The following is a 25,951-nucleotide window of genomic DNA, read 5'->3' on the forward strand; positions in this document are numbered from 1 at the left end:
TATAGGATTTTCAGCTTAAGTAGATTTGGAATCTTACAAACTTGTTTATAAAGTAATTTTTTCTTGCCATTAAATTTTTTTTCTCTTATTTTTTTGTAAACTGTATAGGTCTAATTAAAGTATTTAGATAATTGTTTTTTACAAAAGAGAAAAAATTGTGACAAATATTTCCCCGGATCTAGTCTACTTTTATTAAATTCATCACATCATTTAAACAAAAAAGGATAATGCAAAACAGTCTAATAGATAGAAGTCAAATTCCTGTATGTTTGAAAAACCATACATTTGAGCAAATGGCTAATTTAATTAATGTAAGAGATATTTAAAATAGGAGTAATATGATGTAGTCAAAGTGTATTTAATAATCGAGCATCAAAATAAAACAATAAATATCAAAGGATTCTGAGTAAAAAAAAGATAATTAAAAAGACAGAATTATATGTAATAAATTTAATTTACCCAAAGTTAATATCTATATACAGTATATAACATTTAATGTTACATGATTCGCCAAGCTGTACTTATGATAATAAATATAAGTATCACAATATTTAATACTGACTATACAGCAATGTTCAATTCAACCTTTAAAAGAAAATAAGGCTGTGTCAAGTTGTCTCTTGTTTGGAATCTTCTTCACTCTTCGCTTGTTTCGATTGTTTTATAAGTTCTTCTAACAATAATTCGTTGTCTAATAATTCTACGCTTCCAGAAGGCTGAAAAAAATAATTGTAATACTTTTATATAAAACATGGCAAATTTTAACGTTTTATCGTAATATTCATACTTGGCAGATCTGTGATAAATTTTTATCCTTTATTTAAACATTGATACCAGGAACGGAACCTATTAATTGGTAGATTATGTTGAGTTGTGTTGTAAAAAATTACATCTGGTCCTCAAGTGTGCAAATGTGATACGTGTTAGATAATCGAGGCGAATATACATGTTTTCGAATATTTTCATGAAACTAAAAACTTGCTAAATGACTTAAGACTTACAAAGAAATAAGAAAATTCTTTCGCTTAAAAATACAAAGCGAAAATTAAATTTTAAATATCTTATGACAGATGAGTTTATAATATTTCTTATGTCGTATCTTATCTACTAATAACAAAAAGTGTTCCTATAAATGATAGCCAATGGTTACATGATATTTTTTAAGATTTATTTATTTAACACATCTTTAGATGTTTTAAATAAATAACTTTAAATTGTATTGTACCTGTTGTGCGCTCACGGAGCGAGCCATGAGTTTTTGTAAATACTTTTCCCGTCGATGTTGCTCTCGAATACTTCGAAGGCGATCGAAGTCGTCGATATCCGGATCATCCGCGCCGTCCACTTCATCCACTAGAAAATATCACATGGAAAAAATCATTTATGTTTGTTATCATCCGATTTTAATATTCAATGATTACATACTTTCTGCTCGTCCCGACTTCGTACGACTAAAATAAGGATTGTAATTTTTATTTTTATAACTTCAAATAATATAACTTAAAGAAATTCCAAAAAACTAATCATAATGCTGTGTTACTACATTATGATTAGTTTTTTGGAATTTCTTCTTTTTTTCTCTTCTTTTTAAAAACTAATCATAAAGTAAACCTAAGGTCAAAATTTCAACTTCAACTTATAGACTCAGTAGTTTTGACTGTGCGTTGATAGTCATTCAGAACAAACGATTTAATTATTATTATCATACTTATGTAAGTTTAATTAGTACTTACAAAACATTATAAATTCAATCGTAAGTTTAAAATTGCCAAGGTACCTTTTTATTGATGTACTAGCTGATGGCATACGCCATCGGGTACACGGCGAGTACAAGTAAATGCTATATTCATCTGACTCAATATCTGAAGGGCTCAAAATGAAAATGTAACCGAATTATGATCAATTCTTCCTGTCTTCGTGTCCACCGCTTTAGCTATCTTAGCGCCCGCTCAACTTCTTCATGTCGAATATGTAAGGCACGGAAAGCGGCTCCACTCACACAAGGTCTGGCTGCCGGCGGCGCTGAGCGAGGGCCCCACGTCGCTGTCGAGGCGCGGGCGCTGCATGTTGGGGAAGGACGGCTGCGTGCCGAGCGACTTGGCGGCGGGACTCAGGTCGGCCGCGTCGCCCGCGCGCGCCCACTGCGCCGGCGCCGACGTCGACAGGCGGCTCTCCTCTGTGGTGACGGTTCGTTACTTCATTATTTAACACCAATTGTATGAAATAAACAGCTCATAACAGTCTATCGGAAAGCAGCTGCAGGATCGGTCTGATATACGTCGCTCTGGTGCTAGTTGATCGAATGATAATGAATTGTATTAGAGGTATATAATATTGAAAATATAACCGATCAATCAATCGCTTCTAGTAGAAACTTGCTAATTGACATGTAACAGCAGTAGATGGGTGGAAAAGCTATGCAAAGGTTGTTCAATAAGTGTTGTTTAATTTCTTAGTCGGTAGCATTAAAACTATATTATGTTTATATATATGTTATCGTCAATAAAACATTACAGGTTTCTTATCATCGCTAACGCAAACTGAAAAGTCGAAATATGCTGTCAAAAGAATGATCGCGGTCTTCTTTAATATGCAAGATCAAATTTTATATGCACGCTTGACAGAAGACAGTTAAAAATAAAGATTTTATATGATCGATAATATTAAACACCTTTGTATTCTGCCCACGTAGTAGTAAGAGAAGCGAATGCGATCAAAGCTGTTGGCAAAAACTTATACATAACTTTGAATAAATTCTAGCTATAAAATACATGAAAATTTCTTTTTAGCATTAATATCGATTAAACAATATTCGTAAATAGATGTATACTAATAGACAAAGAAATAGCTTATACGCCGCATATGAGGGGTCACGCAAGTTTTAGCAGTGATTGCATGACTACCATTGTGTCATGTAATGGAAATGACCGAATTGTTTCAATAAGCAAATTAATTACCAAAATCCGTAAGCTAAATAGAATCTCGGCAATAAAAATTAATTGGAAATGGAAAAAGCACACATGGAAAAATCCAACTTAAAATGATTACCTTCAATAAGTGAGCGTTAAAAATACCTCAGCTACAAATACATAGGTCGTTACCCTCGCATTGGTGTCATTACAATTTAACTTAGTCGTTATGTTATACATGTGTGAGGTGAATGATTGACTTTTTATTGTAATCTATGGCTTTCTAGTAACTAAATTTTCTGCGAGATATTTTTCACTACATACCTAAATTATATTTCACAGTGCGACGTTCCTTCACTATGGCAGAATATGAAAGTTTATTAATAAATATTTGTTCTTGCTTGGGAACTCAACATAATTCGTATTTTTTCTCTTAAATATTTTTTTCAATGCAAATAATAAATGTGTATGTAACTAATTTAACTCTATCGTTAATATTTTTTATGTCATGGATATTAATCGGTTGATCTATTTAATAAGTATAAAAATATACACAGTGATTAAAATAATTAAAGAAAAATACTAGTTATAACTTACTAGCGTTACTATGGTTGGAATTTCTTGAAGGAACGTTAACTGGATCGCTTGGCGTCGGCGGACCTTGCGCGAACAAGCTCATTACGGTTGGTCTGAAAATTAGTAACATTAGAATTAAAATTCACTTATAAATTAAAATATATATATATGTAAGGTGAATATATGAATATGGGTTCCGAGATGGCTCAGTAGTTGAACAGCTGCATTAAAGATTGTGGGTTCGGACATGTGTCACTGAATTTACATATGATTGATTTGTGTTTACAATTCATCTCGTGTTCGGTGGTGACGTGAAATCCCAACTAATATCTAGTACTATCCGCATTAGAGCAGAATGATGGAATAAGGTCCTCACCTTCTCTACAGATATTAGGCCTCACCCGATCAATAAGACAATCACAGGCTGCTTTTTTACTTTACTTGTGTAATTTGAATGCTCTGTGTCTGTTTTAGGAAATACAGTAACTCGAAGATTTTTTTGTTGTTTACGCTAAGTGAATGACTCCTTGAATTTTGTACCGTAGAAAAATCTAGATAAGCGCTTAATAACTCTAATTATATACAGTATATTTTTAAGGTTTACGTAATTGTACAAGATAAATTAATTAGCATAATGTAACAATTTATTATTAAAAATGTGTTTATTTCACGATTAACAGTGTTAATAAAAGTTCACCTCTTGCTTTATATCTGTAATTATTTTAGTATTAAAATCTAAAAAGGGCAAATAAAAAAGTATATTGTACCGAAGCACGAACACTTCGTCGAAGAACGCTAGTAGAATTTTCCCGTTGAATAGCAATTACGATTGTCTTATTCTAATTTCAGTTTCGGTTGTTTTAGAAAAAGTTTTTTGTTTTATGTGTCCGACGAGGCCGTGTATGTGACAAATGTTTTATTAACTAAGGCGACCATCTAGAGATAGAAAAAATCCAAGACCATAACGGCTCGTAACAGAATTAAATGTCTCATTTAAAAACGGTGATCATTAAACTATTTTATTCACATAGTTCTGAATTATTTGATCGTATATTGGTTGATAATAAATTAGATTATTTATAACCATTGATTACTGTAATAATGTTCCTCCTGGATTTCAGTCGTGATAGTCAATCTCAAAGAATGACTAACTCAATATTTCCTCACTTTCACAGTCGGATAAGGCGGAGAACCGACGGCTTTACGCGTTATCCGAGGCAAGAAAGTGTAACACTGTTAATTTTCTATCATAGCTGGCTTCTGAGAATTAATTAGCGGAAAACCCAAAACTAGACATTCGACCAGTAAGAGGCAGTCGGATTTATGTATGAACTGCTGTATTGAAGACATCGGGTCAGATAAGCAAATTAGTGACTTAGCATCAATATTATATTTAACTCTTGGTATTTATAAACCTAATAAATGTATACAGAAAATTAGGAACATTAGAATGCATCAGCCTATCAAACAGGCGAAATAACAGATTTTGCACAATATTGTTCTTAAGTTAATTCTAAAAATTAGCAAGATTATAAGCCTATTGGAAATAAAATACTGTAAAAAATACGCATTTATATTTTGTTACTTGGTTATGTTCCGGTTTGAAGGGTGAGTGAGGTAGTATAACTGCAGGCACAAATGACATACCATCTCATTTCCCAATGTTTACGAGCAGTGGTGACCACTTCCCATAAGGTGGCCCGTTTACAGATCAGGATACATATGCCATAAAAATGGTCCATATTGAGATTTATGTGAAGAATGTAGATAATAATAAATATTGTTTCTTTAAGTAACGAATCATTTTTATGACATTATATAATATTATCATGTATGATCACGCGACTCATCTTATCTGACGTTATCAGTTAAACATACGTCAGTAAACAAGAACAGATGCACTCTCCGTTTCTATTCGAGATTTACAATGAAATTCGATGAGATACGTAAACTGTGGTTTTACAACAAATTAACATAACAATTCAATGAAATAGTGATCAGCAGCTTTGTTCAATGTTCGTACTGATTTATCCGTGGCAACCTTTTCTATTTAAACTTACTTTCGGAAGAGCTGACAACCTATTTGTACGTGGACAATAAGTGGTCACGTTTGCTCGTATACATTGGCAATGTAAGAAATATAAACAGTAAATTCGCCGCAACCTGTGGTATGATACTGTGGCATCTGAGAGGTTATAAACTCTGGATCACCGAATCATCCAAACCAGAACAACCGCAACGCGGCAATACTGAGTACTGCTGTTTGGCGGTATAACATCTGATGAGTGGATGATACCTACGAGACGGGCTTTTATAAAGCCCTACCACCAGGAAACCAAGAAATTTTTGATGTTCGATAAAACAGTATTAATGTTACTTTTTTAAAGTAAATATTTAAAAAAAGATTTACCTATAAGGTTTATATAAAATTTGAACGTCTGTATAGACGATCGTCATTTATCTAATTGAAAACGTGGAATTTATTTTTATTACAAAGTTTATGAGCCATTTTTTAAAACAGTCTATAAAACTGCTTTGTTCAATTTTTTTCGTTATTGTTGACTGCATTTATTACAGACTAGAATTTTATCAATTGATTGATAAAATTCTAGTCTGTAATTCTAGTCTGTCTTGCCAATCAACTGATGTGTGTCCTTAATCACGCAGTAAAAATCATTGACTGCGTGACAGTTACTGGGTGTATAATGTATATCTACGTTCTGTTTCGTTTCTTATTTTGTAAGATTTGAAATTTGATTATCTATTTTGACTGTACCTAAATGAGAAGTAATCTTTATTTTTTGTTAGAATTTTCGTAATTTTTGTGGCAGTTTCCAAAGATTGACTCTCAAACCTGGACAAAAAATGAAGGATGCCATGGAATGTTATAGTTGATTTATTGTTTTTGTTCTTTGTCGTGTGATTGACTCTTTTTGTTATTAGGTTTACGGAGATTACCTTTCGTGACCTAGTTAAGACATGCGACTGGGCAATACAAGTAAGAAAAACTCTAATACTTTATTTTTTATGCTATAGGTGGAAAACGAGCAGAAGGTTCACCTGATGGAGTAATTACCGCCCATGGACATCTGCAACACCGGGGGCTTTTACAGGGGCATTGTCGGCCTTTAAGAAATGTGTACGTTCTTTTCTGAAAGGTTCCCAAGTCGTATAGGTTCGGGAAAACCGCGAAAGCTGGTTCCACGAAGTGCTTGGGCGAGGTAGAAAATGCCTTAAAAATCGCGCTGATGTGGATTTTCGAATATCTAAATAGCGGAGGACAGTTCGGATGGAACTTGAAATTTTGACGGTATGTCCTAAGGTGAAATTCAGCAGTTAAATACCTACCGATAATTCAATGTCTAAATAATGTTTCCGATTGGATATCCCAACCGAAACACGGCTAATTTAACAAAATAATTACGCGTTTTTTATATTTTAATAAATATTTCACAACACATTAAATGAATTATGCAATTAAATTTTTTAAGTACTCTTTTATTCTTTTTGTGAATACAAAGAATTGCAACTTAGTTAACACTCACAAACACAGTCAAAGACAGTTTGCTTAAGCTGTTCAAAAACGTAACTAATTACGGAATTTCAGGCTAAGCATATTTCACTAGTATTGTACGTTCATAACTTATTTATTACATTTAAATATTTAATTAAAAGAAACAATAAATTAAATTGAATTGAAAGATAAATTATTAATTGAAATTAAGAAAGAGTGCATATTCGATCCAAGGTAGAGAAAGATTATTTTGGTTAAACGCTCTCTCTCTTTCTAAAATTATAAATGACATCAAGAGGGAATGGTTGAATGTAGTTCTGATGATAAAACATGTAAATAGAAATTCAGTAGCTGTTCATCTGCTATACATAGATACAAACAGTACATTATGTTTTTAACAATATGTCCGAACTTTGTATGGACCCCATTAAACACTACCACTGGTCCGGAAAAGACAAAAAGTTTGTTCCATTCCATCGCCTAATTCCTTCAGCCAGACACATTAACTGAGACAAGAAACCGACTGAATTGTGAGCGTTATTCATAACTGTTATTTATAAAAAGCTTAAAATTTGAAGAATTTATGCCAATACATGTATAAAAAGGAATTAGTAGGAAATAAATATCACAAAATAAAATGATCGATCTACAAAGGTTTTCATCATTTGCGTTAAAGAATAACCAGGGATTTTTTTGAAAATTTAACATATTTAGAAAAACCGATCGATATTAGTACAAGTATCGCGCAACCCTAGCAGGAACGCAACTGAAATGTATGTCTCGTTTATTTAAAATAAGTACCTTTGGACGTCGCGTGCATTGTAACCTTTATGCCTCTAAGTGAAGGTTTAATTTCCAATGCATTTTAATCGCGAACAATAAACGGAAGTAAGTAATGAGTTGTGAATGGTAATCGGTGATAAATTATTGTAATATTTCAAGGTGTCGTAAAATAGCTAGAATTATGTCATCACATTTTTTAACTGTAAAACGATTTGCTTACTGTAAGCCTAAGTTGTAAAACTGCAACCTTCAAAATAATAATGCTTGTCGCTTTACAAGTGTAAAACACTTTCCCCACGGTATATGTTTTTATCTCTTTCCCTCTTTTCTTCCGTGTTTGAATTATAAAAAATAAAAACAGATGTTTTTATGATCAAAACGTTCGTCGTATTATTTACTCTATAATGTAACATAGTCTATAAATAGTGTAAAATAAAGTCGCTTTTTGTTGCTGTCTGTATCACCGCTCACTCCTTCACTTAACTTCACTTTTAATTTTGATGCGGTTTTCACTAATAGAAAGAGTGATAAAGAAGGTTTTTTTTATATATTTGTAACTATTTCATACAAAATAGCTAAACCGGGATGGTGTTTTATACATTTTGTACGCTTACATGGCTGACGCTGACTAAATAAAGGAAAAACGTAAAAGTACAATATGTAATAATAAAACAAATTACTTTAAATTTTGAATATTAGTTTTCGCAATTTACAGTGTTTTCAGATTTCACATTTTATTGATGGGAAAAGATTTTAGGCATATATTGATATATTTTCGTTATTGAAAAGTACATCTCTATTAAACTATTTTTACAGCGGTATTCAAACTACATATATTGATTCCGTTAAGTAATATGAGCAGATAAACTTTTATTTTATAGTTAATATACTCTGATGCTTCTCATCATGAGCCGTGCAATTGTTAATTTGAACGTTATAGTGTTTTGACTATCAATACTAGTATTCGTATTAATACTTCAGAAGATAGCACTATGTCCAAATTATGAGCAACGAAACATCATTCGATGCGAAACAGGGGGTCATAACCGGCTGTAACAATACATTTTGAACTTGGCAGTAACTTGGCATAGGTTTATAATTTGCGTAGCCAACAGTATTACTATGTCAGATTTGTCTCATGAAGTGATTAACATACTTTTACCAATTTATTATTGACTAAGCTCTCGTCGTAATCATGTAGAAAGGACAATCGTTGTATGTTGTGATGTAAAAAAACTAATCCAAAAAGGCAAATCTGCAAGAAACGACAAACGACATAAAACCTTTTAAATATAAATCACCTGTTATCCGGTCGTTTCCCCATACTAGTGATGGTGGCTTGCTCGTCGACCTCTTCGATGACCTCGTTTGCGATTTTCATACTACCGCCTCCCGCTGTTGCGGGCTTGTTCAATGTCGGGTTACTGGCCGATATCATGAAACGGTTACCTATAAATTAAGGTTAAATTTTATTTCTATACTGAAAGTGAAGTTGAATGAACCCCATCGCATTGAATTAAGTCAAATAGTAGTATGTAGTAATCAGCGAATGTTTATGTTTTTTTCATTCAATTCAATACAATGTTTTCATATTTTTTTATTGCTCATAGTTAAATTAATCGCCTAGTTCATCGTTTTGATGAGTTTAGTACAAAATGAATTCCACGATCTCTTTTTGTGCAGATTTGTGCAGGTCCACTAGGCCACACGTAAATTATATTCTTTGTTTTGGTTGCGGTCAGTTTGAAAGACGATTAGCATAGTGCATATTAGAAAGCAAACAGATCAACATCTTAGTTTACTGGGTAGGTAACACCCACTGAATATATATTCGACCGCGAAGCAATACTTAGTACTGTTGTGTTCCGGTTTGAAGGTTGAGCCAGTGTAACTACAGGCACAAGGAACATAACATCTTTATTCCTAAGGAATGGTTTAAATTTCTGACGACATCAATGACTATGGGCAGTGGTGACCGCTTACCATCAAGTGAGCTAATCAGTTCGTCCGTCAATCCAAGTCATAAAACAAATCGATCCAATGGTTAACACGCACTTCTGCTGTCAGAAATGATTTATATATCTTACAGCACCAGTTAACTACAAAGTGATAAGTTAAATAATGCTGAGTATTTGTCTTTCAAATTTCAAATCAATTATGACAAAATGAGATAAATCGACATTATATTAAACATCGGATATTTTTGTATAAATATTGCCGTATATTTATTAATATATACAATGAGCTGAATTCTCTAGTCTTAAGAAAATAAAATCTAATAGCTATTTTCGCTTCACCACACTACAGCGATCTCGCTATTTTAATCCTTTTAACATAAACAATACTCATTAATTCTGAACGCTTAAAAGTGTTTATCGCTGAGTTTATTACTCTGTTACAGAAGTTACACTTGACCGCATTCGATAATTTTCCTCTTCTACTTACCTACATTAAAACACGCTAACTTTTCTTGTTTCTGTATTCTAAAATTAACCTAATTTAAATAAGGGTTAATTTTAAATGATTAATACATTATAACTTTATATGTAATACAGAATTCCAAAAATAGAATTTCTTTTCTTCTACTTCTTTAGTATCAATAAGATTTTCTGAACTGTTTTTTCAATTTAAAAGCAGTGCGTCTGATTTTAAAGAATAATAATGATGATACACTGACCGCTGCTATCTGTTTGAGTAACAGCCGAGGTGGCCGATTGTTGCCTCTGGTCGTCCTTCGAGAAAAGTCGCTTCAACATGGAGGTGACGGAATTAGCTCGAGTCATTGGCGTTTGTTGCAACGACACCATGGAATTAGAGGACCCCATCGAATTTCTGTCCTCTTTCTTGCCACGCTTACTTCCTCTAGACACGATAAAATGTATGCCAGACTGCGCGTCATCGTTCATTTGTAATTGCTGTGCGGATAGAACAATAAATATGTATTAATTACACTAACAGATGAATCCATTTCAAGGCGACGATGTTAAACAAGTTGTTAATATGATTCAGGTCTCATTAGTTTCATGAATAAGACTCCATAGTTGAGAGAACAGAAAATAAAACGGGAAAATCACAAAAGAAATTAATACGATGGCACGAAAAACAATTTGTAACTTATGAATTTCATAAAATAAATTCTCGTTAATTAATTAAATCTAAAACTAAAATATATGTTTACATGAACACAAACAAGTATTATCTCTATTAAAACAAACACGAAAACAATCAATATAAGTTAGAATGACACGTATAAAGTTAATGCATCGATTATTTGCTCAGTATACAGAAGTTTTGTTAGATACAAAAAGCAATAGAATTAAAAGTTAAGGGATAGTTTTGACTTCACATAGAGACTGGAAGTAATAAGAAAATGTAAAACATACAAATAAATGACGTAACATATGGAATAGAAGTCATATCAGAGCCCAGCTTCACGCCCAACTATTACGTGACGCTTACTTCAACAATACTTAAAGCGAAGTTTGCGTTTCCATAAATCAGCAAAGATTTAAACTAGATAGATTCTATTATTTTATTTTTTTATTGTAGCACACACCGCTAGTTTCTGAAATGATGAGCAACGTCAGATTAACTAATGCGACAAATTGCTCAACGTTCATTGGTCACCGATTACGTCATCAACTACCGCCGCCCAATGACCATTCTATTAAACACAAATTAGTTAGCTGTCTTTGATCAACGTTTCAGAAACCGTAGTAAAGAAACATGGTAGAGGCTTCTCATTTCAAACAACTGCGTTAACCGGAAAGCGCAAATATTAGATACGCGTGTAGCCGGATATATTTTTAATTCTATGCTATTGAATAAATAACTCTATATCTAATTTTATTTTAAGTCATACATGCTTTATTTTTATTTAAATATTTATAGCGTTCTTTTAAATCGGGTTATTTTTTAGTGTTAGATTAATTACGTTAAAAGGGCTGCCAAAATTAAGATACATCGTAAAAAATCTTGTACCAAAACAATGAGCGTTGTTACCGTGCTTATACTATTTTTAAACATATTTGTTTAAATTTACTATTTGTAACATTTGTAATCATACTTTGTGGAAAATAATATCATTAATGGTTAGGTCTGTAAGTAACGTAATTTATTATTAGTATTTCTTATTCAATACTACTAGTATTTAATATATAATTATTTACCTCAAAACCACGTAAAACATAATCCTTAACCGCAGAAAACCCATTCACCTTGTAACTGAAAGGTAAGCTTCAAGGGGAAAAACATGTTATATTGGCAACCCTTAACACCGACACACTGCAAAGCTCCATATAATGCCACGTATAAAGAAATCGAACGATAGAATGGGAACGCATTGTAATCAAGTCTAGACTCTAGACGTCTTGAAAGTTTCTCCAAAAATGTTCCATAATTATTCGTAGTATTCGTGACCAACACAAATAGCCATCGAGAATATTAACCTTTGTAACCGTTCCCAATTCATTCGTTCGCGTTCTGTATCCGGCGTAGGATCTGAGCGTGCAGCATGCTTATAAATGGGGGGAATCTAACCTCGGGCGGGGCGAACTTGTAACTCACGGTGTTGGAAGGCATCATTTCATCGATTTTCACACTGGAGGGCGCGACGGTGACCATGCTGCGCTGTCGCGGCGGGACGGCCACGCGCGCCGTGGACGGTTCCGGATGCTCCTCCCTCTGGTTTTCCGTCGCTATCGTGTATGGCAACTCGGATGGGAACACTTCGTCCCAGTACTGGTCCTTGATCAGTTCGGGATGTTCGTGGTGCATTTCGTCGACGATCATGTAGGATACCTGAAATGAAGTGTAATTTAAAAAATACGAAAAATATACGTGCCAGCGTTGCATGGATGTCATTATTAATAAAATCCGTATTGCGTTCAGCGATATCTCAAGCAGTGCCCAGGTTACATGTGTACTATGCATAATATGTCTTACCCATTATTTTATGTTCATAACTACTCATCCAAATAAAACAACCGTGAAAAATTGTGACATTAATTATTTTAATAGACAGTATACTAGACTCGTAAATAATATTTATGTTTATTTGTAACATAAAAATTATTACTATTCCTTATCAATTAAAAACGACATAATTATGGTGTTTACTTGTTTGTGGATACTTCTACAAATTATGTACTAAAACATTTTAGTACATCGCGTATAACATTGTTGTCGTTTGACAGAATAATTATAAGTATTTTCGACTACACTGACATAATTATCTTTTAGTATCTCGTAAAATGTATTATGTTTACATCCTTTATATACTACGTTCGCCTTGAAACTATAAGCCATCGTAATGTAACTCGTATGAGTAATTAATATTCTGTTAGCTCGGATATATAAAACAAACAAAATCTATTACTGGTTTATATTATATTCTTAAATAGATGCCTAATTAAAAAATCTATTCTATTCTATGACACAATCTACCTTGATCCTACAATAAAGCCATAACACAAAGAACTAGTTAATATATTTTTTGTAAATATTTATCAGTTTATTTAACATAGGATTGTGACGGGAACTTTCACTAAAGTGTCAGCAATAAAAGTGTAGTATATCATGTCACTTCATCCGAATGAACGAGGCGTGAACGCATAGACAAGCCATTCATTTTTTCACGTACGCTTCACTCACCTGTAAATCTCTGTCTATGATCCAATTAACTTCGAAATCATCGTCGTCCTCGCCAAATGGATTTATCAGAGACTCCGCGACTTTCAACCAGCCCATGTAGAAGAAGAATTCTAGTGTTGTGAATATAGGAAAATAAAGGTCTATGTTGCTAATATAGACTGACGCGGTGTGCGACTGCAGTTTATTATCAACCCACTGGCTACCCAACGCAGATGTTATAAAATATGAATAAACAGCTATTGTAACTACCTGAAAAAAATCACGCCTATTCATTCCAATTAACGAGCTACAGCACTCACAATTTTCGTTAAAGAATAAATTAAAAAGTTTTATGATATCGGAACACGCAAAGGTGTGGTACACTTACTTGATTTTACATCGCTGTTAATGTCAGCTTTTATTTGTCTTTCCAATTCGTAATGTATTAACACTAAAGTTTATTTACACTTAGGTTAATTGCTATAGCTAAATCTAATTAGGTCTTACCTGTGTATAAACTAAAGGCACGCTGATAGTATCGTAACTAAGCAAAAGTCCTGCTTGGCCCCTGAATTTATTTAATTCATCAATTATAGTTTTAACGGCAAAGTCATCTCTTATTCTGCCCTCTTTGCGGGCTCTTGTCACTATACTTGTAGCCCATACTATAGGCATCCTAAAAAAAGCATTATATTAAAAAAAACTAATAGTATTAATTTTCTATATAGTTTAAATAGTTTGTTTTTGAACATACCAATGTTTAGAAGGCTTTGGAAACTTATCATTTAGATTATCTAAAATTGTCTTTTCATTTTCGAGTAGAAGCCCTGCCTCCACTAAATTGTTGAGGGTTGGAAATCGTTTCTTCACTCGAGGAGAGATCATAGTTAGCACCATCGTAAGGCAAACGCACACATAGCGTACGATCGTACGACGCATAAGTCGTCCCCGCTCGTCCTGTAATAATAGCGACTATTAATATAATTTTTAGCCTATACTAATGTTACACAATACAACAAAGAATATACCGTTACATGAAAATAATTTATTCGCATACAAATACATAAAGTATAGCAAAACATTATCTAGACACGCGTGTCAGCCAAGTTCAAGTAACAGAACTAGCGAGCAGCAGCGTGTGTAATATTACACGAACCCAAATGGTTCGTGACCTTAGGCTACAATATATTATCCTACGTTATAAGAAGAAATGATATTTTATGTAGTTGTAAATAAATTTCAGGAAGGATCATTGAACTTGGCACCCATTTAGATCTCACTTCTTTTGTCGTTGAAGTCAAAAACTAATACAACCAAGGCATATATCATAATATTGGACTTTGCTCTCATTTTTATATTTATGTTTTTGATGGGATATGTAATACTAATACCGATGGATTTTTGGTGTAATTTTAATACATGAACTAACGCTAAGATATGAGAACGGTCAATTCAAATAATAAAACATCTATTATATATATGTTACCTCCTATAAATTATTACACTAAATTAACTAACCATTTTGTCCTCATAGTTAAAATTTGTATATTAAAAGAACTGTCCAACTGATTCAATATTATAGATGGTTAATTAAAAAAATGAAGGTGTTTTACAAAGCTATCTCAATGCGGAAGTTTTTGATAATATCGAAATGACGATAACGTTTATTATATTATATGTTATTACCGAGAAATAAATCGATTAGAAAAATATATATTGATAAGTCCACGTTTAATTTATCAATCGTATACAGATGTTATCAAATGAAGTCGCATCGAAGACAGGAAGTAATGAATTATATAATATTGATTAAACATTATCTTAACTGTGTTCAATATTGCAATATTTACAGAGTTGTTAAATTAATGTAGGTACTAATGAATAACATTCGGTATAGGTACCAGATGCACCAGCACCAAGCGAGTTCAAAATTTTAGCTCAAATGGTTACAACGTTTAACCCATACAAACAAGTAAACTGAATAAAATGCTAGTAACTGAGATTGAAATAATAATCATAAAATGATTCAACTTTATGTCAAATTAGGTAGAACGGTTCCACTGATGCAGATTAAAATTATACCGAACGACATCAATTGTATTTTAACTTAATGACAACTTCATATTTCTCAAAATAACTGATACATAATAATACACTGCAGTCAAATAAATTTAGTGAAATTTTACCTCACCCTTGAAGTGTTTAATAATATATATATATATACATATAAATCTTCTGTACGTGTGTTTCTAACGGAAACGGTTTTACCGATTTCTATGTGTATCTTTATGTGTATTGAGTCCCTGTATGGTTCAAATTGGACACGAGTCATCCTATGACATAATATATGACGTAAAGTAATACACAACATTTAAAGGAAAAAATAATCAAAATAGCGTATTAACGCAAGTCGGTTTTATAATTTCATGAATGAGATACGAAGTGAGGTCTTTCAGAATAACACTTCCGTTCACAATCTACTTAAGGCATAGATGTTAGTCAGCTGAGGTGTTGCGTGTCCTTATCGTTAGTCGTTACGTCATCAGTTATTCGTCGTACAGTTACCACACTTCTAGGTGTGAATTCATGTCAATCTGATATATGGAAGGTGAAGCAGGTAACCTTGTAGCTTTGTTATTTAAGGTAAACAATATTTAAACGAGTTCGGGCATAAAGTGAAGCTATCAGAGATATAAAAACTAATTTCTTTGTATTCACTATAACACACACTTTGTAAAATATTTTTTATGTGTCCGCTTATCTTAAAATTTTGCTGAATATTTCATACATTCAATGTTAGTGTGATAAAATTGAATTATAGATGAGGATGAAATAAATGAGACAAGACCGTTAATTTAATAATACAACTACTTGTGAGTCCTAAGAAAATTAATGGAATGAATCTTTGTGATGTACAATAAAGTAAGTCCATTAAATCGAATACTCAATATACTGCGCAAACTACATGAAGTTATCTCTAAATCGCTAATGTACTTCATAATATAACTTTCATTGATTCATATATATTCCAACAATCTACCTAATACATTTACTCAGTACTTTAAAATAGACTACCGATATTATGCACTAGAGACAGTCTATTAGAAATTCATTAAAATACTATTCAAAAATAAAAACCGCTAATATATAATTATTGCAAAACTAGGTAATCTAGGTTCCACGTAGAATTTTTTACGTGTGGCCGCTAAATACTAGGCCATATTGTTATTCATAGACCTTACTCAAGGTCACTCTGCCACGTAGACTACATTATTATTATCTACATATAAAACTCTATCCAACCTGCTCGTTATACGTAACATAGCATTATCACCGGAGTAGATATCAGTGCTAAGTATTTTTGAGTTTCATACATCACCAAATTTTCAACTTCAGATAAGTTTTGGTTTGTTTTTTATATTATCTTATCGTGTTATAATTCACTCTGTATTATGCAGAAAGCTATGATATGATATCAACCTAAAATTTAAACAAAAAATATGTATCCCTACTAAGATTTTAAAAGCAAGATTTTACTTTGAGCGATGTTTATTTTGAGTTAGATATGTATATTTATACAAAATTTCAAATTAGATATATTTGTTAAGTTTATTTTACTTAGAATTAAATATATTTTAACGTGGATGGGCACACCTTCGAGAGAATATATTTGTGCTAGGTACCGATGTAAATTAATTGTGGGGATTTTTTAGTTATTTCGTTAAAATAACGTCATACTTACCAGGACAGGTTTATATTAAAAAAATGTTAGGTCTATAAAGTATTATATAAATGATAATAGTAACGTATTTTTTGAACTAATTACAATTTATATCTGAGCGAAAGAAACATAATTTTATCATTTTCATATATTTTTATATATCAGCTAGGAAAATATTTATTTAATGTCATAGTTATTTTGTCATAAAACTTAGTAACTGTATATTAATAACGAACACGATTTTCATCTGCATGAATGCATATGTATTATGTTAATATCTTACCTGTCCGTGGATACTTGCGGATACAAAGACAGCGATCGAATCCGGCCATGGTATGGTCGTGTATTGGTTCCACCATCGATTCATGACAACAGTTACATAGAAACCGAGTACGAAAGACAATGGAATGACATTACCATGAAAACTGCAATAATTTACCACTCCCTCAAACGTCCTGTAAAATTATAATGTGGTTATTTTATTGCTATAATAATATAATATGATAGTAATTCATTTTTAATTGACAGGCTATGTCTATAATCCTGCGCAACTGATTGAAAAAATATACTACCTTTTAGATCCTTCGTCTAACAGCAATCGATAAATTAAATTAAGTGTATAGTATGATAGTAAAAATACTAATAAATCCAGCCATACTAATTTGTAAATACTGCCCCGCCATCTGAAAATAAAACAGATGTCTAAGAATTTAATTATTTTCATTGTTTTCATAGAAATTAATACAGTATATCTTTTATCACACAAAATAATTGTTTTAGAGGATTTATAAATCATATATTTAGATTATTTTAATAACGTAAAAATAAGTTCGTTCAAAATAAAAGTGTATCATATTTCGAAATATTCATTACGGAATTATAATTGCACTTTCAAGAGCAATTGAGTTGTTTTATTATATTACAACTCCGTTACATGATCAAACGTGACGTCAGCAAACAAAACCCACACTGACTCACACATGACATATTCATTTACTTCACGCCAATTTAGCCCATCAATCGAAATTTGCAAAAGATTGAAGTTTCGACCATTTGGATTTTATATTTCATAGATAACATACACTGAAGTAAACAATTTCGCTGTCACATATGCGTTTAGTCAGATTCGTATATTGTATATTATTAGATGTATTTGCGGGAACATAATTCTTATAACTCTGACTCTTCCTGGCAATCTTATCTGGATTTATTACAACAGTTGTCTCGACTCACACAATTTTCTATTATGAAAATAATTTGAGCTCTGTACACGGCAGCAATCGTGTAATAAACATATCATATCAGCTAAGGGGCACAATTAAACGAACTAGTTTTAGGGTTGAAAGACGTTTAAACAGCGAGTACCGTTTTTTTCGGACAGGTGTCGATATCCTCCATGCAATGCTACTGCTTACATTTAATTAAAATAAAGAAAAGGAAAACAAAGATGTAACTGGAAAATTATGGGATTATATTTATTCCGCAGATATTTTTAACTTTGCCGATTCATAAATTCAAATCATTTGTAAAAAATACATTGCTAAGAAGGTATATTATTCAATATAAGATTATATGGATGATAAAAAAGCGTGGAGCTAATACTTGTTGACTTCCAGGTAGGATGTATTATATACATAGGTATATAATTGTATTTAACTAACATGACTTTGTATTTTTAAATGTTGAAAAAGAGCAACTACTGAGTTTCTTGCCGGTACTTCTCAGTAGAATCTGCATTACGAACCGGTGGTAGCTTCACAATATAATTTGTTAAATGATGATTCAAAAATGCTTGTAAAAGCCTACTTGAATAAAAATTATCAAAATTATCAAAATTTATTTTGTTAAACTTTTTCTACTATAAAACATAATAAACGAACTAAAACTACTGAAAGTAAAATAACTTGTAAGTTGAATTTATTGAAGTTATACAACAAGTAATATGTATATGGAAATATTCTCATGATATGTAATCAAGAAAATCCTACATGTTTTATATAAAAGCATAACAACTCTGAGTAGGCGTATGTCATCATCTCAACGAGTTGAATTGTGCAAATGTAACTCTTTAAGTATAACTAATGTTTAACTCAAATTCTCTGGTAAGTAATACATCTCATACGTAATAACCAAACATGGCATAGGAATCATGGATAGGATATTACGTCATTGCGCTCTATAAAAATCCGTGACACCGATGAGGAATACAATAATTTAATTTCGGTTTCGTACGTAGTGAATATTTTAAATAGGGCGATATACATAGAAATAAGTTATCAAATTATTATGTGTCATTTTTTGATAAGAACTATTTATCTATTCAATTTTAACAAGAACATTGCCTCTTTTCTCTGATTGTATGGAATTTAGATGAGAGCTTGGTGATTACAAAATTGGTTAATCAGAACGACTCCCTATGCACTTTTTATATTCAGCAATAACTCTCTCACCACAAAACAAAACAAAGCTCAAACCAAAAATAGTAATAAAGAACAAACTCAAATTAACATTACACTAAAATAGCAACGTGCAATGAGTCAGTTACCATCCGATTCAATGAAAGATCTTTTTAGAATGATACAAAATCATTTTTTCTCTATCGATCCCCAGATCTACATAAGTTTGTCTCGATGTCGCCAAGTTTCTGTTTATTTTCAAGGAATGGCGCCAACAGCACTTCGCAGACAGGTCATGAACTTCATGAGAATACTATAATACTACTTCTCGTATCTCATCGCGAATCACAATTTAGTTATTAGGTATATTTTTTTATCTTATTTTGCTAAAATGCAATGAATCATTATTTCAATATTTAAGCACTAAAATGTGATAAGATAATCAAGGAAATCTTTGAGGACATATCTTGACTAATGTTTTTCTTTTGTCAAATATGTAATAAAAAAAGTTGCTTGATTATAATGAGTATATACTGAGTAACTAACACACAGGAATGTATTTTTCGTGACTCATATAATTTGAGCTCAAATTGAATAGCTTAAAATAAAAACTTCAAATGCATAAATAAATTTGGAACGGTTAAGATAGAAATTACGTTATATAAATACATTGTAATAAAAAATTAAGTTTTTTTTTATTATAAACTAGCTGTGCCCGCGACTTCGTGTGCGTTTGAATTTAACAAAAACGTTATTGTTGTAGCCTACGTTACTCCTTATTAAATCAGCTATCTGCCAGTGAAAGTCCGAACAAAATCGTTCCAGCCGTTCCAAAGATTAGCCGGAACAAACAGACAGACAGACAAAAATGAAAAAAAAAAAATATTTATACGTACCGTGTACATATGCATATAGTAAAAAGCGGAAATTATAATATTACAAACAAACACTCCAATTTTATAATACGTATAGATAACAATGAAGTTAATAAAAACAAAAAATTTAATTTCGAATAATGAGAAACTACCTACTAACTATATTCATTCGTTCATCAATTATTATTAAAATCGTTATTTAATTCTATATTTATTGAACAAAACAATCGTTGTCATTGTGAAGAAGCAAATAGCCACATAATTCTGCAGTTGTTTTATTATATAACGTTGGAACCATTAAAAATAATAAAGTCTGTACAATTAAAAATCCTAGGGCAAAGTTTTTAAAAATTTAACGTTTGGTTCATATAACAAAGCCATTAAATGTTAACAAAGGACCGACTTGGAAGGGAATCTCCCCTAACTCGTGAGTTTATGACTGGAGTATCGATCTTCGAGTCTCGCCAGTTAGTTGCCGCTCGTATTGCTTTCAGTACAGATTTAAAGGTTACACTAAAAAACAATATATTTTATAATCAGTTTGTTTGTTCATTCGTAATACAACACAAGTATTTAGATGTCAGACAGTGTAGTTATAATACGAACTATGTTTACTTATATATTTCCTGTTAATAAATAATTATTTCTTTTCATATGTATCGAACAAAACAATGACTACTAAAGCCACAAACAGGTTGTATTTATGTTATATAATGAAATTTGTATTAAATAACATTGATTATATGTTCCATTTTTAATATACTAAAAAAACGACAGTCGTAATCAGAAAAACATGACACAATAATACTCAAAAAATTATGAGCTCTTTATAAAGTTTTAATCTTTTAGTACCATAATTGATGCTCAGTTTTCAATATTCTTTAACTGTTAAGGAAACAATGTAAGAACATTAATAACGAATTAAATTTAACACGACTATTGACTATTTAATCATTTTTATGTACCTACGATTCTATTAAAAAAAAAATTGAACGTAAATATCCATAATAGCGTGTTTCATTGTATATTAATAAAAAAATATCAAGAAAATTTATTTTGCATATGGGCATAGCTAGTAGTTCTCTATACACACGTTTTTGCTAGGATGTGGAAGGTTAAGCATACATTTTGAAAACAAAGCATTCACAATAATTAACTTGAAATATATATAGTGGTGTATTTGTTTTTTATTTAATTTATATTTATAATTCAACTAGTGATCGGCGGTGAAGGAAATCATTGTAAAGACATTTTCATTCTTCAACATGAACTGAAGGAAACATGAACTTAAAATACAAATAGTGAATTATGTAGTGGTGGGAAGTATTCTAACAAAAGACAGTGGGACATGTACAGGCAGTTACTTTAAATAAAGACTATTATATATTTGTGCTGAATATAATATATAACATATAATGTTTTAACTTTTTACGTCAATTACAAGTTAACTCTTTTTAAAGAGGACCCTTATCGTGTATAGTATTGTGGTCTTATGTTAAGAGCATAACTATTTAGCCATGCTCATTTGGCACGAATTTTAATTTGATGAAAGAAGTTGCACGCTGTTATTTAAATAACTCGCTCGTTTCGAATTATCGATCGATAATCGTATATTCAATTTGCACCCCTCCTCAGCATTTTACTTGATTTAATTTCTCGCATTTCACTTTTTTAAGACTACCATATAACGTATATTTATTAATTTATTTCTAGTCACGTCTTTTTTATGTAGAAAAACTAAAAAAAATTACAGCTAGAACGTTCAAGAGTAATGAGCATTGTGATGTTCAAAACAAATTAAGTACAAAAATATTAAAAATATTACAATAGTGCATTGAACTCGAAGTAAATTGTACAGCAATTGTAGGTGCATTGAATAATTAATCCCTTGCCTGGCAACCACCAAGGAAAACATTTCTAGCTTCGAAGACACGTCGAAAACTTGCGACGTTCGCTGACAAACTATACTATTTCTTGCTTATGATTATTCTATTTTAAATTGTTTTTTCTTTAACATATAGATATTAATAAAAAGTAAAAATCTTAGAACATGTTGTCACCAATCTTGCTATAAACAACTGTTAGTGGATATTTTAATTTATTAGATAGTTTTTACTTTTTAATATGTCTTATCTTTGTTTTGTTTTCTAACAGCCTAAATTTGTCTACATGGTTATTTTTCTTAACGAAGGAAATATAGAAATACATTAAAATTTTGAACATTATTTTTGGTAAATAAGGTTTGTTATTATAAAATCTCTTATGAGTTTATTTCTGATATTTTCAAACTAGCTTTAATTTTGATATTTCGAAATAGATATAACTAGTATTTTTTTTTAGGTATAATGTGTTCAAAAGATGATTAAAAGAAACAAAGGAAATAAATCTTGTAATATTTGTGTTTTATTTGACTTCACTGTTTTTCCTTTATATTTTATCGATCTGTCTTCATTATTTTCGTATATAAGTTTCGTTGATACATTAATTCATTTCACGAAATATTAACAGCGGGTTTGGACCGCAAGTGTAAGTAAGAAATTGCCATCAAGCACTAAACAAATAGGAAAAGTAAATACACTATCGAAACGAATATCTATACAAATGTATTTACTTCTAAAGTAATATATACTTTTATTCTAATATTAAAAAGGTTAAAATCTGTCTGTCTGCCTGTTGATCTTTCACGACCAAACCACTGAACCAAACTTGATAAAATTTAGTATGAAGCAAGCTGGTACTCCATAACACCTGACGACCAACCCCTTAAACGTGAGCGACGCCGCGGGTGACAACTTATTATTCATAAACTTAGGTCAAATTATGTAAATATAGAAAGCGAGGAAATACAACAGCAAAATTATGCCGAAGCTTGATCTGCTAACAAACGTAAGTTGAACGAGATAAACCAAGACCAATAAAAAGTCGACAGAGACCAATCTTATTCAATTTGTGTGTAACTTGACATCTTCTATAGAACATGACTATCAAGTAGGTTAGTCGTTTATACCGATTACTCAATGGAATTCGATAAAATATCGCACTTTCTGCTAAGTACACTTGTAGAAGTCGGTAAACACAGTGTTATACGTTGTATAAGATCTCACTTGCGTACCTAGTCAAGCGGCTACCATTAAATGTTTTTGCTAGTTCTTTGTTCCAGTTATATCAGGAGCATCTCAGAGCTCTCATCTCGGACCCTTCTATTCAAGTTAATCAATACTATTGTGATATTTTTTAACATTCGAATATTTTATTATACGCTGATGACATGAATTTTTTTATAGCAATCGAAACTACTCAAGACTGTAATCGATTACAACGACTTAAATAGCCTATGTTACTACTTTCATCTAAATGGACTTTCGCTAAATGTTAGAAATGCAATATTATAACATTTTCTCGTAAAAACAATAATAATTTTACTACAAACCGAATGAAATATATAAGAAGAGTAACTGAGGTGGGAGATTTGGGTGTGCACCTCGATCACGTGTCGATATTTAATTAACATTTTGAGAAATTTTGGTATGGAAATGCGCATATCAGATGCTGAGATATATTCTGAGAATGGGTAGGGATTTTCACTTCAAATCCACGCTAATTTCTTTATACATGCCGTTGTTCAATGTATTATCGTGAATGTCTGAACAGTTTGGAATCCAATAAATATATCGTTAAAAGAGGAAAATAAAAAATTAAATTTATTCTGTTTTTATTATTAAATTACTACATTGATTCTCTTTTCTTACTCATTGGCATATATTTATTAGATGGACTCGCAAGCGTAAAGCGAAATAAATTTTTGTTCAATATACCTAAAAAAAAAACGAAAAGAAAATAATAATGTACGCAATAGCTTGCTTTACAGATATTGCATAAATCATAATATTAAATTCAATAATCTTGATTAATTTCTTTTGTCATAAAAAGAAATAAAATATAAAACGAATCATAAACTTAAATACAATTAACTTCTTAAATTTTAATTTTTTTACTCAATCAAAATTTTGTTTCATTTAGGTATCCTTTTAATTTTTTATTTGTTTTTGATTTATCGTTTTAGTTGTTACTGTCTTCACAACCTTCAATGTTACGAATTATATTTACTTATTGGGAAGCCTTCATTGAATTGTGATTTTAGTTTTATTTGATATATCAATTGTGTGTTTTATAACTGTTACTTTACCTTAAATAAATTAAAAAGCAAACTATTATTACCCAAAACTTGTGAATTTTTCCCAAAAACTTGCTCTTTTTGACGACCAACAACGGTCGCAGAAAAAAAATCACTTGAAACTTTATCCTACTACTGTTTACTAGCGAAATTTGTATGACTTTTTATAGAGGAATAAGTCTAACAGTTAGACTTATTCCTTAAGAGACTAAAGACTACATTTAAGAGAGTTAGACTCTAACTCTCTTAAGGTGGTAAAAAACACTAAGCAATCAATGGTCATAGGTCAGTACATAGATTAATCTTACTATGTATTATTATTATTAATGTTTCAATGGAGGGACGTTTGATACTCAATTCCGCCAGACCCACGGAACGTATTTTAATGAAATTTTTCACAGACATAGATTGTAGTCTGGAGTAGCAGATTATATTAATACTTTTTATCCCTAAGACAAGTATTTCTCATAGATATATAATAATGAATTAATATTTACTGAAAATATTTATTTAACCCATATTTTATTAATTGATCGTCCTATTTGAGTGTTGTATTACTCTTAAAAATAGCTAGAATAATTTAAAACAACCTAGATATAACAACATCATCTTTGTTCTTGTTTTTATTTCGTTCGTTCTTTGATCATTTATTACCACAAAATAATTTGGGTACATTAATAATAATTATGTTTATATATGTTTCATTCCTGTCTTTTAAATATAAAATGCATAAACCAAAATTTTAGTTTTATTAACTTCGTAAATTATTAAGTCAGCTTACCTGTACAAAACTTTTAAAAAGGTTCCAAATCCACGACAAGTAGCAACTTCGCCGGTATAAGTTACAGTCATGTTTAATATTTATATGAAGTGTAATTTAAAACATGAACTTGCTATAATAATATCACAGATATAGATTGATTAGTTTGTATTAAATTTAATATTATTGACATTGATAATGAAAACTAGATCCACTTGTTTTAAGTAGGTAATTCTTGATTTTGTTTTAATAACACAATACACTTTTTAAAAAGACACCTTTCGCTTTCACATCACCAATTAATTTATTTTAATATATTTGTAAATATATAACCGCTAAATACTCTAATATTTGCTTTTCTCCAGAAAATAAAAATATATCTTCTCCGGCAGATTAAAGTTATCAAAACAAAGCCGCATTGCAGTGCCACACCAGTATACTCAAAATACTACTTCACACTAAATAAGTAAAATACTATTATGTATTATATACATCTATATACGTTTCCACGAATGTAAGCGTCGCGTTCGCATCCGCGCCCGCACCCCTACCGCCTACCGATTATGAATAAAGCTGGAAGCATTTAAGCATAGAGTAAAGTAAGAATTGTAC

At 31.2% G+C, this 25,951-nt stretch overlaps 1 protein-coding gene across 3 annotated transcripts; it reads right to left on the reverse strand.

The window, feature by feature from the left end:
• Window positions 1-435: 435 nt before the first annotated feature.
• On the reverse strand, window positions 436-25,899 carry LOC113397168 (bestrophin-4-like). Of its 3 annotated transcripts, none has more exons than XM_026635392.2 (13): window positions 25,361-25,899; window positions 17,707-17,817; window positions 17,418-17,589; window positions 14,168-14,370; window positions 13,921-14,089; window positions 13,435-13,683; window positions 12,349-12,582; window positions 10,460-10,697; window positions 9,084-9,231; window positions 3,507-3,598; window positions 2,000-2,176; window positions 1,226-1,353; window positions 436-716 (listed from the first exon to the last, which is right to left on the reverse strand). In XM_026635392.2, the coding sequence occupies exons 1-13, from the start codon at window positions 25,429-25,431 to the stop codon at window positions 609-611; spliced, it is 2,100 nt and encodes a 699-aa protein (XP_026491177.1). In that variant the 5' UTR covers window positions 25,432-25,899; the 3' UTR covers window positions 436-608. The 3 variants fall into 3 exon arrangements, with proteins under 3 accessions (XP_026491177.1, XP_026491176.1, XP_064073808.1); XM_026635391.2 differs by having other exon boundaries at window positions 12,322-12,582; XM_064217738.1 differs by having other exon boundaries at window positions 2,000-2,169; window positions 3,503-3,598; window positions 12,322-12,582.
• Between the last annotated feature and the right edge of the window lie 52 nt (window positions 25,900-25,951).

Source organism: Vanessa tameamea, chromosome 3, assembly GCF_037043105.1.
Source record: "Vanessa tameamea isolate UH-Manoa-2023 chromosome 3, ilVanTame1 primary haplotype, whole genome shotgun sequence".
Lineage (NCBI taxonomy): Eukaryota > Metazoa > Arthropoda > Insecta > Lepidoptera > Nymphalidae > Vanessa > Vanessa tameamea.